Source organism: Camponotus vicinus, unplaced genomic scaffold (assembly GCF_025532165.1).
Source record: "Camponotus vicinus isolate PSW18456_S1 unplaced genomic scaffold, iyCamVici1.0 SCAF_9, whole genome shotgun sequence".
NCBI lineage: Eukaryota > Metazoa > Arthropoda > Insecta > Hymenoptera > Formicidae > Camponotus > Camponotus vicinus.
The window spans coordinates 14,202,048-14,221,166 of NW_028141981.1; the positions used below are offsets into that span (position 1 = coordinate 14,202,048).

Below are 19,119 nucleotides of genomic sequence, written 5' to 3' on the forward strand. Positions count from 1 at the left end.
TTCTCTCAATTTTAATCAGTTCTTTTCAGAATGTATAGGTAGCAGCGATCAAGTTTTGAATACTGCAATTATGACTCAATTGACCTTGGACAATTTATCGCGAAACTGTAAACTATACCTCATATCATGTACCGTATTCGCTTCGTGCGATTTCTTATTCGTCCTTAATCTCTCATTCTTCTGATATAAACGCGGAAATAAGAACGCTCATTATCTAACATTCGTTATATTATCACATATATTATCACTTTATATTGTTGAAAATTTCGAGACAATGTGAATCGAAAATATACATTACACATACATGTTACTATTTCATATTGTGTATTTATAAATCGGCACGTTTTCGATATGAAAATATATATCTGTACACATATACACACATTCTCTCTTTGGAAGTTTTTTAAGGTATTATCATTTCATGAGAGTTAAAAAACAGAAACGACTTATTAAATCAGTGTTCTGGAAGATATATTGTTGAGAGACGAGTCGCTCTGCATCATGACTCCATTTACCAAGATTATATTTCAACTTTTACCACTGGGGATTGTACTATACTTAACATATATGACAGTATATCATTCATTGAATGATTATAAAGTAAGTACTTTTTTATTTACTACATTTTATATATAATATAACTGTACAATTATATGTCTAATATATATAAATTAGACATATAATTCTATTATATATATATATATATATATATATATATATATATATATATATATATATATATATATATATAATAGATAAATATTAATAGCAAAATAAAATTTTTGTATTACATCCTTATCATTTGAAAAGTGCATAAATGTGCAAAGTGATAAATAGATTTGCAGTTTATTTTTCTTATACCTTTTACATATATTTAAAAAAAATAATTTTTGCAGTATATTAACGCAGGGGAAAACAATGTTAAACTACAAGTGTCTCGGCATCAACGAGCGATTAGTTCCAATCTACTACGTTATTGCAAGCTCAATCAGTATTATGATCAGGAGGAAAAACGTTGTCTAGGCGTGCCTGGAGGTGGTAAAGTGCTTCACGTTGAAAATGGACAATCCTGCGGTGTCAATATTTTGAAACCGCATTGCACCAGCTCCCTATATTATCACATTTGCAAGCATGACAAGTCGATCCTAGCGCAATGCGCGAATCGACAGATCTTCGACAGCCGTCTGCAACGATGCGCTTATTATGATTCAAACAGATTGACTCCCAGCACTATTCGACCGGACGATTACAAGTATTACGAACATGTTAATGTATTAAAATCATTTTCGATACCAAACTGCACGAGACTTGGCCAGTTTCCTGTACCCGATTATTGTTCTATGTTTTACACATGCGATACGAATGGACATAGACTGCATCAGAACGTCTTCAAATGCCCGCGAAATATGGGATACCAAGCAAATAGACAAGTCTGCGCTGTCGTAACAGATTGTGAGAACAATGATTCTGTAGACACCGCAATTTGTGTTCCAGATGCGCCAGGTGAAAATGTGGAATCATTAAACTCTAAGGAAGCTATAAATGAAAATGTCGAAGAAACCACTGGAATATCTGAAGAAAGCGAAACCAGGAGTGTAAGCGATTCTGCCTCGAAAAGGGAGGAAAGCATAAATTCCAACATCTATGATGACGTTATCTCTACTCCTGAAAGTATAATAGATAATCCACTATCAGTGGACAATTATGAAGATAATAATGACGATTTATATAAAGTAAGTTTATCGCCCACGCCACCAATTCAAGACATTTCAACATCTGATGGTATTGACGAAACGTCAAATCAAGCATTAAGTTCGACCGAAAGTGCGCGAGAAATACAGAATGAGAAAGACGATTCGGTATTAGATTTACGAATTACATCACCGCCAACGGTAGAATTCCGTGATAATGCGTACATAATGACACCGATGACCTCGACACCAGTATATAATACAGATATAAATTCCAATGTTGATCCTGAGACAGCTGATACTCCATTTTCTACAGTCAACTACAAGTCACTGAAATTAGATGATAGAACGCAGGATATAACAACGGAATCGTACAACGACGATGAAACAGCGACATTACCGAATTCAAACATTGAAACTCTTGATTCGTATTTGCCAACGAGCACCCCATTCTCTTCAATCAATGATAAGTCATTGAACGTAGATGAAGAAACGCGGGATGTGACTAGAGCAATTGATTCATACCAGACATCAACAATAAGTAATGTACCAGAATCCTCCACGATCATTGATATACTATCAAAATTATATGAAGAAATGCAGGATACAACAGAAGAATATAGAAATAATGATGATAAAACAATGGCTTTACTAAATTCAAACACTGGAGCAATTGATTCAACATCCACAATAAGTAGTATATTAGAATTTCCTCCAACCAGTGAAACCTCTAAATTATATGAAGAAATGCAGAGTGCAACCACAGAACAATACAATAATGATGACAGAATAGTAACACCATCAAATTCTAACATTGAAGTGGTTGATCAGAACCCAATATTAAGTGATATATCTGCAACTACAAATAATCCAAGTGATTTTGATACATCTACATTGTCATCTGCGATTTTACCACAAGCAGACATTAATGACGATCAGTATACCAAAGAACTATTTAAAACTTCTCCTTCGGTTGATAGTAAACTTGTCGATCCTAACTTAGATGTGCCGGAAGCAATCGAAAGTGTTCCTACCAGCTATTCATCCGAACATATTGACACTTCAAATTTAGCATCGACGATAACATCCCCCCCACAAATGGACATAACACCTACAATAAAAGATCTACCTGCTATTTCAGATACAGATCTGATAACACAGAATGGTAAAGATAGCACAGAAGCATCACCTTTCATTGAGCAAGATCCAATTACAAATAATTAATATCATAAATGTATGTTCATTTTATATATATATTTTGTTAGGATACATAAGTATCAATATAGTAGATAAAAGATAATAGATAAAAGATATGTGTAAGGATACACATTACACTATAAATATACACTATAAATATATCTGGAGAAAATAATAATTTATTATAATCATTTGTAATTTGTTTCCCACTTCTGAGGTAGTTATTAGCAATTAATATAATACATAAAATCTTTTTCTGTACACACATACACACATATACATTATGATACAAAGGAAAAATTATTCTACGAAACGGAAAAATAAAAAATATAGCTTACTATCATTAATCGTTTATACTAAAATAGTTTTGTATATGATCTTAAATATCATTACATATTTTCCTTTTCTTGCTCGTTTACGAGTGTATAATAAACGCTTTTCCGTTTAATTAATTCTGAATGTGTGCCCATCTACAAGAGAAATAAAAAGAAAAAATGTATATTTTATTTACATGTTATCCAATAACAGCATCAATCTTATCAATTTAACGACATTAATTTTATCGATTAAAGCATACCTCCACTATAACACCGCGTTGTAATACAACGATTACGTCAGCGCCTTTAATGGTACTTAATCTATGAGCGATCACAAGTACCGTTCTACCTCTCGTAGCATTTTCAATCGCCTTTTGAACGATTCTCTCGCTTTCATAGTCCAATGCGCTATATAAAAAATGAAGTAGATGAATAAGCACAGTGAAGACAAGTTTTATATTATTTTATCATTATTTATAAACCTTGTAGCTTCATCTAAAATTAAAACAGATGGTTGTTTTAGCAAAGCCCTGGCAATAGCAACCCGTTGCTTTTGTCCGCCAGAGAGCTGCGTACCTCTCTCGCCGACCTCAGTCTCATAACCGTTTGGGAACTTTGTTATAAATTCGTGCGCATTTGCTTCTTTAGCTGCCTCAATGACCTAAATTGGTGATTAAGTATGTAAAATATATTATAATCATTTATAATTGCACAATATCTTATTATAATTACAGTATCACCTCATCATCTGTAGCATTTTGCTTCCCAAATCTAATGTTTTCCATTATGCTGGTAGCAAATAAAGTAGGCTCTTGATTTATGTAGCCAAAAACATTACCTCTGAGATAACTCGAATTAAGAGATCTAATATCATGACCGTCAATAGTAATGGAGCCTTCATCAACATCGTAAAATCTATAATAAAATTATACGTCTTTATATATATTTACATATTTTATATATCTCTCTGATTATTATGGATTGTACCTTTCTAATAATGCAGCCACAGTTGATTTACCATTACCACTGGCACCGACAATAGCCACGGTTTTTCCAGCGGGAATGTGTAAATTAAAATTTTTTAAAATGATGTGATCCGGTCTAGTGGGGTAGCTAAATTTTACATTTTTAAAAACTATATTTCCTGCCAGAGATTTATCCGTGATTATATCACCGCCGGTCATCATTGGCGAAGGTGGCATATCTAGATACTATAAGAAATATTTAGGGTTTTAAAATCTTCTTTCTTGAGAGAGAGTGAACAAGGCTGCATAATTCGAATAAGATACCTGGAAAACTCTGGCACCTGCACTTTGTCCTCTAACAAAGGCTCCAAAAAGCACTGATAATTGGCCTAGAGATTTCTGTATGGTTTGTGTAGCCATCAAAAATGCCATAAGATTTCCTGGAGACAATTCTCCTGTAGAAAGCAACTGCCCGCCAAAATATAGCGTGGAAAGTAAAATACCGTTAAGTAGTAAATTCGTTCCTGCTTGAAAGAAGCCTATACCAAAACCTAATCGTTCGTAAAGCTCAGACGAACGTTCAACTTCTTTGTAAAACATTTCCGCCTCTTTCTCTTCCGCAGCAAAAGCTCTCACCTGATAAGAATAAAGTACAAAATAAAATTGTATAGCATACCTTTTTAATTAACTATTTATTTCTAATACCGTTCGGATATTTTGTATAGCTTCTTCGCAAACGGCAGTTGATTTTGCAACTTGATTTAGGGCCTCCATTGATAGCTTACGTAAACTTCTTCCCAGGAGAGTACCAATAAAAATTAGTGTTGGCAAACTAAATACTACAAGAGTAGTCAATTGTGGTGATATCACTATTACAGAGATGACACAACCAATAATTTGTGTGAGGCTTCTCAAGCCCTGAGCAATGCAAGTTTTAAATGAGCTCTTAAAGTCTTGAATATCACTAGTTAATCGACTTACTATTTCACCAGAACGTGTTTTATCAAAGAACTCTATATCTTGCATGATAATTGACTTGAACAAATCTTGACGTAAACTCACTGCAACTCTCTCACCCACATGAGAAAGTGTATAAATATATACAAAGGTGAAAAATGCCTGGAAAAATATTGAAATTTATACAAATGAGAATATTGGATTGAACAAATTATTATTCTAATTATATTACATACTTGCGCAATATACATGCGTGCCAAAACAAAAGCTGGTTGAGTTAGTTGCATGAAAATTTCTTTGGTAGAATCACTTTTGCTTTGACATATTTCTGTGAGGACATTTATGACACTTCCAACGCATTGTGGTATTTGAATATTTAATAGTGCAACTATCAATGCGCTCTATAAATACAAAATAAGAATATTATTATTTGCATAATGTGGGATTTATAAATTACAAGTACTTACTGATAATGCTACTAATAAGTACCAAATATGTGGATATAAATATTTTAAAAATTTTGCCCATTCAAAAGTCAGTTCAGGAGTGTCAGATTTTATGTCGCTAATTCTTTTGGCCTCTCTACAGAGCACAATTTGATTATGTGATCTCAAAATACAAGCAGTTGTTACTCCAAGTCCACCAAGGCCAAATTTAAAAATATATGAGAGAAATGACTTTGATTCATTTACATTTTCTTTGGAACACTTTTGAGTACTTTTAATAAATTCATGTTTTGCTATTCCCCATATATTTTGATTCTTTCCTTGTAGAACATATTTCTGTAATGGATATCTGAAATATTTTATTAAAACTGATTTAATAGTATTATTTTTAAATGATATATTTAATTTACTCTTATTATATTAAATAATTCCATCTATAATAGTAGTACTACTGTATCTATAGTAGATACAGTAATATATGACTCCTTGTATTTTTATAAATATTATACTTATATTATTTTTAAATATTTGATCAATACAATTCAGTATAATATAAATAAATTTATAATTACCTTGAAATTATCGAGGAATTATTATGACATTTAAATAATACAGCGCGTAACATAGACATTTTTATAATAGAATTTCTATTGCTATCAAACAAATTGATATTACTTATTATGTCGACATGTATTTCGTAGCTTTTGTATACTTTGTATTTATTATATAAGTTTGCATTAATATTAATATACGTAGATATGTTAAAGAGATTTTTTATATAATGATTAAAGAGGTTATAATAAGAATAATATCGCTACCAAGGGTGCCGCCATATTTAATGTGTCACGGTTGTTCCATGAATCTCTCACAGATAGCGCTCAATGTGCTTTTTAAATTGCGTCATTTGTAAACAGCCATTTTTATATTCGCGTGCATACTTATGTGCATAGTTCGAAGTTAAAAGTTTGTAATTTTGTAAAAAAGAAGTGAATAACAAATATATTTTCGATATTTCAGTGCGTGACGAAGATATTACGAAGAAATCTGTTTCTTCGAAGAGACTCGATTGTTTCATCAAGATCAATTAGAGCAAGTAGGATAGATTGGAGAGTCTCACACATAGTTGCACGGTAAATGCGGTTAGACATCGTACATAAGGTAAGATTATTTTATGTAAAATATACACCAGCAAGATACGGAGAGAGAGATTGCGTTGAATCGCGAACTGCATCGCGATTATAATAGAGATAAATGGAGCATTTAGCGAAAAGATAAAAACTTAATAAAAACTCGTTAATTTATTCGATGAAGTCGTAAAAATCCCTCGTCGATATTTCTATAAAAAAAAACTCGCCTCTTTTGTATTATTTGCAATTTTCCCTGAATTGTCGAAAGCCCGTCAACAATCCCCGATATCTTTGATATAATAAAAGTAGAAGCGCGTAGAAAGACTTTGGAATCGGAAGCTAATACATATATGTCGCGTGTGCGTGGGTGTATATGCGTGCGGATAAAAAAGCTCGAAAATTGCGTCTCGACGAAGGGTCCGCGGCCGGATGAATGGCGTGCGCTGGGCCTTAAAAGACCTAATCGCCCCGGCAAACTCTTTGAGCGGCGAGTTAATGACGTGTATTTATGTATTCGCCGCGTTTAATTGCCTGTGTGGCTATTAGCGCTCTACTTCGCCTTCTCTCCCCTCGCGGTTGAATACTACTTGCGATATAGGGGTGAGTATTTGATCGCTTGCTGCTGGAATTGCCTAATCTGGGAAGACAAAAATGATTGTAAAGGAAGCATTTAGCACATTTCTCTTCTTCTTACGCGCTTTAAGAGATTGTTTAATTCAAATAAGTTGATTTGAAAAATTTGAAACTTAAGAAAGTTAATATGTGTATACTTATTTATATAAAAGTCTAATTTCTCTTCGTTTTTTCGGAGCATTCAAATCATAAATTCAAATTCAATTCACGATATTGCGTTTCAAAACGAAGAATTAAAAAAACTATAGCAATAATCATCAAGAACAGAATTAATAATTATATCTATATATTTGCATGAAATTATATGTCTTTTTTAAATATTGTTTGAACTAATTAAATAAATATTTCTCAACCTGGATTTTTAAAGTCTTATTAAATGTAAGAGGAATATATTCTCCTAAAGTTTTATATTCTTTTAAAGAAGAGATTCAAAACAGTTATAAAAACACAAAGATATAATAATAAAAACATAAATATGTAGGATTAAATGTTTTATTTATATGTTTTTATCTTTCTATAATGGACTAATTTAAATTATACTATGCAACAGGAAGAGAATTTGAAAATGTGTGACTGAAAATGACACAATATTTTAATATTGTATATAGTCATTGTTACTCTAGCTGTACTTGAAGATGTTATCAACGTTAATGCCTTTTATGATTCTAATTGCTCTTTGTGTACTATGCATTATGAAACATTTGCGGTGATTCAGAATCAACGAAACTGTCTCGCTGTAAGATTGAACATTGTGTATCGATCAATCTCGGTTGTTCTTTCCTTTCGTATAATAACATAAGCTTCTGAATATCTTTACATAATTGCATACAAAGTTCTTTTTAGAAAAGATCGATCTTTCAATCTTACAAATACAAATCAATGATAATAATCTATGTTTTTCTTTCTTATTTTTGACTAAATATCTCTCTAAAATTTTGTTCTAATAGAAATTTTAATTCTATTACATCGTATTTGTGTGTGTTTTAAGATTTTTCAGATAAAATTAAGAAAAAAAAAGATCTGTACATACTAATTTTAAAAAAATCGATGTAGCATTTTTCTGTAAATGTAGCATCTTTCTTAAATACAAATTGTTTAACGATTTACTGTACTTATACATGCTGCGGGAATCTGATAGTTTTTCTTTTTGCACAATTCATTTGCGATGGAGGGTGGTGAGCGAGAGGATAAGTTGTTAGAGCACGTGTTTTTGAAGAATGCTCTTTACGAAGAATATCTTGCAAACGAGTTTGCATCATCTGTAGTACTCAACGTACTCGGAGAATGACGAGAACTTCACATTAGACCCTTCCTCTCAAATCTACAAAAGCCATCGAGCTGAGGTCACCCTTTTAACCCAGATTTGTGCCGTTCACGATCGTTCGTCTTATTATCGTTCTTAATACTTTTTAATCCGCTATATTTCCTTTCCTCCATTTTCTGCGATATTTTAAGAATTAACGCGACAAAAGTAACGATAATGAAAGAAAAAGTTTTATTATATTCACTAAAAGCTCTAAAATAATATTGTATTAATTTAATATTAATATAATAATTATATATATATTTATATTTATATTAAATTCAGTGATAATTATAAATAATATATTTAGGTTCTTATAAAGTTTTAATGCCCATAAATTGCTCATATATAAATATCAGTTTTTATCACTTATGTTAGCATAATTATGAGTAGTTAAATTTTAAATAAAATATAGTTTATAAAAAATAGAGATATATCTTAATAGCAAACACACATATATATTCATGCAATATAGACAATTACATTTAATCAATGTGAAAGTCAGATACACTAAAACTTTCATTTTCCTGAAAAATTCTTAAAATTTCATTCAGATATTCGCATTTAATGTCAAGAAGTCTTTTTCGCGGAAAAATATTTCGTCATAGTACTTATTCAAACCATTTACAATCATTATACGTATACAAACCATCGAAATATACCGTATACTTCGCGAAGAATCCAATATCAGAGATTTTTTTAGAGGAAATCTGCGCAAGCAGGCGAATAGTAAAAAGGATATTAAAACGAAGAAAACGAGGCAAAGAGAGAAAGAGAGAGAGAGAGAGACAGAGAAAACATGGGTGAGGGAGGAAGAATTCAAGTATAAGCGCTGTAACTGTCTGCGACAGTTTGTCGCGCCGTGACGGCCGAAGAATGGATCAAATGAAGCCTTCTAAATTTCAACACCCTCCTCGTCTCGCGAGTCTCTTCGTCTTGCCGCTGCAAACCGGGTTTCCCATTGCCTTTCCTTTTTCCCCGTCCGTTCTCGCCACCCCGTCCTGGACGAAGCGATCCGCGGCGGCGGGTACGAAAGCCTCATCCGTGAAACACACGCGGTGTGCAGGTGCCGGCGAACGACGGGGTGGCGATGACGCAAAGTCAGCGCGGGCCAATGGACTCGGCTCTGGAAACAGCCGGAGAGCGGTGCACCGACTGCCGGCTCGCGATTGGGCGTGGCTCCAAGGGGTGCCCTCGACTCCCCGCTATCGGGGGTGGGAGAATCCCCAAAGTGTGCCCCGGGGTGTAATATCATACCGCTAGGTGGATAAATAGACATAGTGCGCGAGGGTATGTCGGTGCGCCAAGAGGAGCGACGAGGAGGAGAGACCGTGGAAGAGGGACAGCGGGGGGAGGAGGGAGGGGGAGAGAGCGGAGACGCGGTAAGTAGGGGAAGGACGAAGGGACGGAGGTTTCGGGGATATGCGAAATGTGTAGGGAGAGATACGGCGGAGAAGGAGGACGATGGAGAGGTCGCGGATGGTTGCTCGAGGCCAGCCGGAGAAGAGGTGGGATCCAGGTCTGGTTAGAAAATGGTCGCGCGGCAGGCGCGAGGGGTGCACGGAGCGGGAGAGGGATGCACGAGGAATCGGGCGGCTGTGTGCCACGACGACGGCGAACTAGAACAAATAATAGTTGTAGTCAGCCTCAGTTTCCGGAGAGGTATTTTCCAGTCGCGCGAATCACTCGGGCACGCTCGGCGGGGAAATGCGAGCTCCAAGGCTACCAAGCGCCAAGGGGGTGGGCGCGCTCTATAAGATATTAATTCTTAAATATGCTAAAATCCCGAAAAAAATGTTTGTTTAACTTCCTTCCTAAATAAGAGATTAGCAGCATTATATATGCAAATATTTTCAAAATAAAAAAATATGAATGTCTCCTAGTACACTTTTCTACCATTTTTACGAAGTTAATTAAATAAAAAAATTATTCTTAAGACGAAAATGAGAAAATAATTTATTTTACGTATTCGGATTAGTAATTATATCGCAGGAAACAATTTATCGTGCATCATAGCAAATTTGCATCCTTTCGATGCAATTTTTTGCAGAGCTAGTTTCGCAAATTTACGTAACTATGGTTTGAAGTTTCATCGATATCGCTTAGTGAATCTTCCGCGTTCTTGCGTCAGCAATCTTTACACATGTAGGGACGTGCCACGAGATTCAAATGCATCCACAAGCAGATATACGATGTACCTTACGCGCAGTAATTCGAGAAAACGCCGAATCGACCGTTGTCGGGATATACGGGTATCTCGCTGAATCGCTGTAACTCTATTACATCGGTGAACGGAATGGATGGATCTTTTTCTGCAGAGTGTCAGTCGTTCGTGGATCTAGTTACGACACACATTTGTCGGGACCAAAAAGACATAAAACATATAAAAAACGGTTTAAATCTAAAGTAACATCTGTCCATCTCTCTCTCCTCTCTCTCTCTCTCTCTCTCTCTCTCTCTCTCTCTCTCTCTCTTTCTTTCTATATATATATATATATATATATATATATATATTTTGTAACTATACAAAATTAAATCTCTGTGTTTTGAAATGCAACAAATTTCGTGTAGACGCGTTTTTAAATAATATCAATAAATAATATGTCAATATCAATAATCAATAAAATGTGTATTAAATATTTATATACTTTATTCTTTGATAACTTTATTCTTTATTTTATGGTAACTGAAAAATTTTGATTCATAAAAAAGAGTAGAAGAAAAGTAAAGTATTGAGAAAAAAATAAAATTTAAAATACAATATTGAATCTTTGCGTGTTCCAATTTGTATGGATGCTCTATAATTCGTCGCAAATATATTTTCGTCGCCATATGCTTCGGATTTGCGGAAGTAAATAGCGACGCACAAGAATTCGCCGGGGAAGGATATCGGTGGATCTAGTGCGGGGAAAACGAGCTGTCATCGAGAAAAGCTGGCGCGCCTGAAGCAGCCATCGCTTCTCGCATGCGATTTTGTAGAATGCTGAGCGCGGTGTGCAGCGGAACAGGATGTTGTCAGCTGAAATTAAATTTTCCTCCTAGGGCGGTGGGTCGCTCAGCAACCTATAGCAATATTGTGGGCGTTAAGCTACGTACACGTCTAGAATGCGCGCGGTTGATGCTACCGTCGCGAAACCTTCGCCGATGTTCGCTTTGCCACAATCTTGATAAGCTATCGAAGAAATATTAATTTTCCTCTTAATTCTCTTAACCATTTGATACACTTGCGTTTAATCGATCGCTATAAAAAACTATTGCGCAGAGTTTATTATTTATATTTTATTTTTCGTAATTTTTCAAGGAGAAAGTGCCTTAATTTCTGGAATTTTGCGTTCAAATTTGATTAGCTCCGTAAATATTTTTGTCGCTCTTACTACGGAACTGTGCTCGTGAGGCATCAAAATATCTCCCTCCGATTCTGACGAAGAAAAAGTCGCGACAATGGCGGGACACTCAGTTTTCTTGGACTTTCTCCGCTTGGTTACTCCTAGGGTAGCGGATAAATGGCTACCTCGTTTCTCGTGCACCCTTGAAGTTGATTGTATCAGGGGGTGGGAGGGAAAAGAACCGTGTTGAAGGAGCGGACAAAGGAACGAGCGAAAGAACGCAGGAAGTGCGGGGAACGAAGCAGATGACATTGCCTTCCATGACGCGACTATTCAATGTATTTGCCGTTCTCTGAGCGAGTTATTATGATTTGCGCTACTATTTTCCGTTAAACATATATTATTCGTTCATATCTTGCTTTAAAGCAAGATAGGAATTATCGAATGTACTAAGAAAATATTTTTCCACGATGTTTAATAAATACGATTCTCTCTTTCTCTCTCTTTGCAATATTGGTGATTCTCTCATTTTATTTATTTATTTAATTATGGAAAATAGTTTTTTGATATCTGTTTTAATGAATCACATCTTATTGATGTTGCATAGTATGACATGTATAATTTTATTGGAAAGAAAACTTTTTTTTATTTAGTACATAACTTTGTCTTATGTGTGTATTTTTGAATTATTAAATATATAAATTAAATATATAAATATATAAATAAGGAAAATACACAATGCTATATTAAGCTTTAAATTTTCTCAGATTTTTTATTTTATTACGATTTACATCAAAATCATCATAATTATATTCATTTTAATGCTATATGAAGCTATTTTATAATTAATAAATTATAAAAATTAAAATTTACTTTGTTAACAAAAAATTTTTGCATGCATTAATTCAGTCTTTTTCACAAAGAAGGCAGTCCAGTTATCATAAAGTTTATTCATATCTTATATTTGACATTAAATATTTCTCAGTGCAAGATAACACGATGCAATTCTTCGCATTCTTTGAACAAAATAAATAATATTCAATATCAGATGGATGCTAAATGTGGATTATGAATAAGGGATGATAATGTTGAATCCACAATTTGCAGCGGTGACAGATCGGATAAACAGATTCATCCACATATCCTCGGATATTTATGAATTATTCGAGACGACGGCAGCATTGTGTCCTCGCGTGCGGTGGCTTATGAGCTCGGCTTAGCTTCCTTGATATACCCGGGGATCACTTTGAAATAAATGACTCTCGGCGCAACCAACGACATAACCATTAAAGGACGACCCTTCTCGTCCAGCGAGTACGCGGTGACGGGATAGATCGCTATAAATTACGGCCGGCATTAGATCGTAAAACTGTGGGGCGCGACAATCGATTTGTTTGCGGGATCGTCGTGCATCACTGAGGGATTGGAACCCGATTCACAGTGGCCGTCGCTGTGCCATTTCATCGGGATCGCAATTATTGCCTCGGAGAACGGTTATTAGAAGTAAATAGTTCCATGCGACCGGGTAATAGAAACGCCTGTCTGTTGATTCGATGCCAATATCGAACTATTTTTCAAACTACGGAGTAATATTACTAAATGTATCATTTATGAACTCCTTTGACTCGTGAGAAATATTTGGGAAAAAGTGTGACGTACATTTAATTCGCATATTAAGCATTGTTATTAATTGATTGTGTCAAAGATAATTTGATGTAAAAATTAATATAAATCGCAAACTCTTAACTCCATTTTAATAATGTTTGATGAGAGCAAAATTCAAATCTTATTTAAAAATTTACACTATTCAGCAATAATAAAAATACATAATATTATACGTACATTACACTTTTTAGATCAATTTAATTATTTATAAAAATTATTGATAACGCAAAATTTAAAAAATATATCGCTTGAAAAGCCGAAACTCGACTTAAAAAATTCATTTTAATCGGAGCAGTGAGGGTTGTCTCGAAAATGCGTGCGTTCGAATACATTATGAAAAGTAATAAAATGATTTCGTAGCACGTGACAGGTCTCATATACAGGAGAAGAATTTCTCTCTCTCTCTCTTTCCTTATGAATGAATGATAATCTGTCGCGGTAAACGCATCTGTTGTCGTGAGCAGGTGCGGCGTTTCAATTCACGCCGAAAGTGGATTAAGAGCCGGCCTGCGTTTTTGTTGGGTCACGTGCGCCAGTCAAAATAAATCTGTTCTTGTAATCGGATTTACGGTCCGCGGCTGATAAACTGTCGAGCTGGTTATGAACTTTAAACAGCCGGTCGCGATCGACGGGCGGCGTATCATAGTTTCATCGCATAATTTCGTTTGCAGCCGCGTATCCGCTTTTCGATTGGCTCCAACACGTTCTCTAGTGATGCAATAGTATTTTTCGCACTACACGACGGCTGCAAATCAATTGATATATCATATTTGGCCATAGTGTACCATCAAAATACCTTTAATCTAATCTTTATTTTCTTATAAGTGATTTATAAAAAATATTTATAAAAATCAAATAAAATTTTCTAAATTATATATAGGCAAGTATGCAAATATAAAAATATTTCTTTTAATATTTTTTTACACTATATGATAATAAAAAAGGTATGAATACGTTGTATTTCTTGTATAAAGATTTGATAAAGATAAATATTAAAATAACTATGCACTTCATTTTTTGTATTTTTCGTGCATTCATAACATATATATTTACAAATTTAATATAAATTTTAACAATGAGAAGGCATTGATATTTTATTTTCCAAATATTCTCCATACTCTATATTTAGCGAATGCATCTGTTTTCAACAGGCTTTCGCATAATCGTAATAACAATCCGTCACATTTTCGCTCGTCATTTGCGGGCCGTACAGACGAACGGAACTTTACAAAAATGTTATGAGGAGTTTAATTGGTCGACGTTTAATTACTTCGGCTGCCATTGAAGACGGCGGGGTAGCAAAGAGGTAGCCGGACTAATTGCGAAGTTTTCTACTTCGATTTTCCGACAGACTGCACGCTGCCGCGCCATTTTCCGGTTACCGGTTGTTCGAATTAAATGCGAATGCAGTTTTAAACTGGTGAAGAGCGCCCCGGGGAACACCAAGTATTTTATACGGGATTAAACGCGACAAGCGCGTATGGTAAAAAGCGGCCAAAGAAATCAATAACCTCGCGTTATACGCGCGTTCCGCGGCGCTATTTTATTTCTCCGTTTCTGCTTTTCGCGCGATTATAATCGCGATGAAATAATCACAAAGCGTTCCATCACAGAAGCGACAAATGGAATAACAAAATATGGAAAATCATTTATGCGCGCAATATCGTTAAACATTACTCGTTCTAAATTTATCCGTTTTTGTATGCATCTTAATTCTTTAAGAGAATTAATTCCTTAAGAGAATTATCTCTTTCTTAAATTAATATGTTTCATATATATTATAATTATATATAATCTGTGCAATATAATTTTAATCTGCTAAAAAGTAAAAATGAGAAGCACGAATGTTTACAGAGCTAAATAAATGTAAATTGGGGGGAGTAAAGTAATATATATTATATAATTCCATAAGTTTTATATATACATTTATAATTTAACTATGTATTAAGACAGTAATTGCAAATCACTTATTTGAATTATATATTTTTTTTAATTTTCTCTTTTATATATTTATTATTTATTATTTATTGTATTATATTATTTTATTTATTATATTATTTTCTCTTAAATTTATTCTTCGTAATTTCTATATTGTTGTCAGCATTTTCAATATTAAACGTGAATACTTAAATTCTTGATCAGTCTTCTCTTTACATCTTATAATAAAATCATAGTAGTGAATTTTTTATTTTTTATCATTTAACATGACAGGATCATAATTCGCGGCGATTCGATTCCTCAGGCACAGAAAAACATCTTCGATGTGAAATGATGCTGTTTTTAAACGACCGGAGCCCGATTATAATAACGCTAGAGCGGTCGGCTAGCTTGCGAAATGTCTGGATGCAATTGTCATCCGATGGAACGTTCGGTGCATTGACCGGGGAACGCGAGTGTACAGAGAGCATATCGTGCTTGATCGCTCAATAAGCATTCGACGTTATGTCAACGTAGCAGACATCGGATCTAACTATGCCGATCTAACGGAAGTAAGTTCGAATGTCGAAATCTGCTCGATGTGTCCGATCGTTTGACGGATTCGTCGGCGCCGTCGGCGAACGCGCTATTCTGATTTCCGAATCAATCGATGAGTCTTTAGGTTCATCTGTTATAGTATCGTGTGTAAACAATTTCATTTTGCAGTGAGAAACTTCGAAAGATTATTCTTAAGACAGATAAAATTATCAAATTTATATTAGTTTATTAATATCTTAATAATTCAAATATACAAGCACTATTAATCAATTTTATTAATACTTTATATGCACATGCTAAATATTTCTATAAAAATTTTTTCATGTATAATCTTTGATAAATTCAATGTGAATGCTTTTTAAAATATTACAAGCCGTCGATGATTTTTTTAGTATTACATTTTTTATTATCGCGTCACTCGTATGAAAATATATTTTTTAGTGTCACCTTTGAACATTATTTCTATAAAATCTATGTGAAATTAGAGAGTTTTGCAAGAGAATTTAACATAGATTAAATTAATATTTGATATCTGATGTGTTTTTCCGAAAATTTCTCTCATCGCATATTGAAACGTGCGATCGATAATCGCACGTTGAATAATGGTCGCTGAAAAATCCGGTAAGAGACGAAACGGTGCGATTTCACCGATGCAAACAGATTGTGTGCAATTTAATAAAAAAAAAAACGCCCGTGCGCGAATCTCATGCACATAATATCCGAGACATGATATATTTGTAATTTAATGATATATATTTTTTAATTTAACGTGGCTGCCGAACGTATCGCCGCTTTTGTGCGTTCCGCGCGCGTATTTGCAGTGTATATTTGTTAATTTAATGCAAACAATTTATCGCGGAGTTAAGCAATAATTTTTCACAATTTTAGCGCAGATAATCGAGCGCGCCGCATACAGATGTATGCGTGTAAATTTTAATCATCCGAAAGCTGTGATTAAATTTCACATCGAATTTAATTTGGACGGCCATATCGTGGCAAAATTTTTTTTTAAAGAAAGATAATGAAGCGAAAAATCTATAGACGGACATTTCTAATTAATGTAAATCATAATGATAATGCGGAAACAATAAACAAAATAAGATAATGTAATTATCGTTTTGCAAAAGAAATTGCAATACAATATTTTCTTAGCTTTCTTATATATTGCAATAAAAAATAACACACTCTATAAAAAATTAATTAAAATTACATCGATCAATGAAATTCATTATAATCGTCGACTGCCCTGTAGATCATTTCCGCGTGAGATGGGAAAAGCTACGGGAAAATCGCTTCAGCTTTGGGACGCAAAATATTACGGTTAAAGCCGCTCGAATTAGCGTGAGCGGGGGCAGAAGCACGTGGGGCAATAGAATAATCATGCGAGACGTTAACCTGTTAGGCATTAGTGGCGCATGATAGGCACGCTGCGGGTGGTGTCGCGTCGGGATGAAACGAGAGTGGCTACGGGGATGCGGATGAAATAGATTGAGAGAGAGAGAGAGAGAGGAAGAGAGTTCTTTCTCTTCCTCCCTCTCTCTCTCGTTGGAGCGCTACGGGAGTAAAACAATTACGGCTCCGCGTCGACGTACACTCGACCGAGCACCCCTCGTATCGTGTTCAGCAGCCCTGCACCCTGTAGGGGCGTCCTTCGGCCTTTGGCGACGCGCACGAATCACTGCTGCGAGTCCGCTTGACACGCACTCGCCGAAACCTCGTCGAAAATCTTGGCATACGTTATTTCACTCGAATTACAAGTATTGGAACCGATAAAGACCCCACTTTAAACGATCCATGATTGTCGGGATGGCATTCTATCCAGAACTGAAAAGCTTACTTTTTTCAATCTTAAATTTGCATTTGTAGAAACTATAGGTCCAAACGATAAAGCACACATTTAAAGCATAGAATCTATTTTTGGGGTGTTTTATTACTCAAATTATAGAATTAAAAAATACATTCATATTTAAAAAATATAAATAAGCTTATTCACATGCACATTTCTATCTTTCAAAAGATATAAATTGTGAAATAAGCTCTTCATATATCGATTTTAGGAGCATATATTATTCGTAGAAATAGAGATATACAGTTAAATACGCAAATCAATCCTGACGGAGATAATATAAAATGTAGACAACTATTTTTTTATTTTTCAAATCTACTTAACTATTTATATATTTATATCTATTATCTATTTATTTATTTCAATTACATCTTAAATCTAAAATTCTAAATTTAAATAACACTTTTATTTCAATCAGAATTGAAATTAAATATGCTCGTGTATATCTTTGCCACATGTCTTTCTTCGTGCATTAGCGATAAGTCTCGCGACGACAGGTAATTCTCCAAGAAATTTGCAAATCTTTCGCAACCCCATCGGGGACTGCAAACTTATCCGCTCGTAAATGACGTGGCTATTAACTAATAATAAGAAGAACGGCGCGACGAGGATAAGGAAGAATTAAACTCTCGCGTCCCGCGGGCTGTATAACTCGGCCGAATTATTACTCGAGGGGACCGAGAAGTTTAAATCGTTCCGGTGTGGCCCGCCTTTGCCCCGGGGGAGCACACCTCCCTGTCCCTGGCTCGCTCACCGAGAAATTTAAATCTCGCTAAGCCCGGCCATTAGTACAAAGTGCAAACAGCAAACAGTGCATTAAACTGCGCGTCTGTATGTACATGCGTATGATCGTGCGTCCTTAAACGCAAAGCCAAGTGTCTATTCCCACGGGGATTTCGCGACCGACCTTATACGCACTGCGTGGATTCGTTCTCTGTCTGTTTACGCTCATCCAGACGCGTCCGAATAAGCGAGGCTGAATGTGATATCGGACGGACCACACCTCGTACCATGATTATTTCCAGTGAAATTAAATTTGTAAATACATGGTTACACATACCGCGTGACGAGAATCATCCGTTAAACTATGACGACTAATGCTCAAAATAATGTTTTTCCAGATGCTGTATCAAGGAATTTTAATTGCAAAAATTAATTTATAGAATCTCGG

General features: G+C 34.8%; 2 protein-coding genes across 4 annotated transcripts; one reads left to right on the plus strand and one right to left on the minus strand.

Moving 5' to 3' along the window:
- Positions 1 to 112: 112 nt before the first annotated feature.
- On the plus strand, positions 113 to 4,154 carry LOC145976548 (uncharacterized). The gene is made up of 2 exons (XM_083107731.1): positions 113 to 600; positions 897 to 4,154. Exons 1-2 carry the CDS (start codon positions 502 to 504, stop codon positions 2,913 to 2,915), a joined length of 2,118 nt encoding a protein of 705 aa, XP_082963857.1. The 5' UTR covers positions 113 to 501; the 3' UTR covers positions 2,916 to 4,154.
- LOC145976549 (mitochondrial potassium channel ATP-binding subunit) lies at positions 828 to 6,416 on the minus strand. Of its 3 annotated transcripts, XR_014440270.1 has the most exons (11): positions 6,146 to 6,416; positions 5,595 to 5,922; positions 5,364 to 5,528; positions 4,876 to 5,289; positions 4,495 to 4,806; positions 4,193 to 4,416; positions 3,946 to 4,120; positions 3,688 to 3,866; positions 3,466 to 3,613; positions 3,227 to 3,358; positions 828 to 1,184 (listed from the first exon to the last, which is right to left on the minus strand). XR_014440270.1 is itself a non-coding variant. In XM_083107732.1 (10 exons), the coding sequence occupies exons 1-10, from the start codon at positions 6,202 to 6,204 to the stop codon at positions 3,278 to 3,280; spliced, it is 2,085 nt and encodes a 694-aa protein (XP_082963858.1). In that variant the 5' UTR covers positions 6,205 to 6,416; the 3' UTR covers positions 828 to 3,277. The 3 variants fall into 3 exon arrangements, 2 of the variants coding, with proteins under 2 accessions (XP_082963858.1, XP_082963859.1); XM_083107732.1 differs by having other exon boundaries at positions 828 to 3,358; XM_083107733.1 differs by lacking the exon at positions 6,146 to 6,416 and having other exon boundaries at positions 828 to 3,358; positions 5,617 to 5,796.
- Between the last annotated feature and the right edge of the window lie 12,703 nt (positions 6,417 to 19,119).

Coding starts and splice junctions, on each gene's coding strand:
- LOC145976548 (XM_083107731.1), top strand. CDS start 502: ATGACTCCATTTACCAAGATTATATTTCAACTTTTACCACTGGGGATT. Junction 601..896: donor ATTCATTGAATGATTATAAA/GTAAGTACTTTT, acceptor TAATTTTTGCAG/TATATTAACGCAGGGGAAAA.
- LOC145976549 (XM_083107732.1), bottom strand. CDS start 6,204: ATGTCTATGTTACGCGCTGTATTATTTAAATGTCATAATAATTCCTCG. Junction 5,290..5,363: donor CACGCATGTATATTGCGCAA/GTATGTAATATA, acceptor ATATTTTTCCAG/GCATTTTTCACCTTTGTATA. Junction 4,807..4,875: donor CTATACAAAATATCCGAACG/GTATTAGAAATA, acceptor TATTCTTATCAG/GTGAGAGCTTTTGCTGCGGA.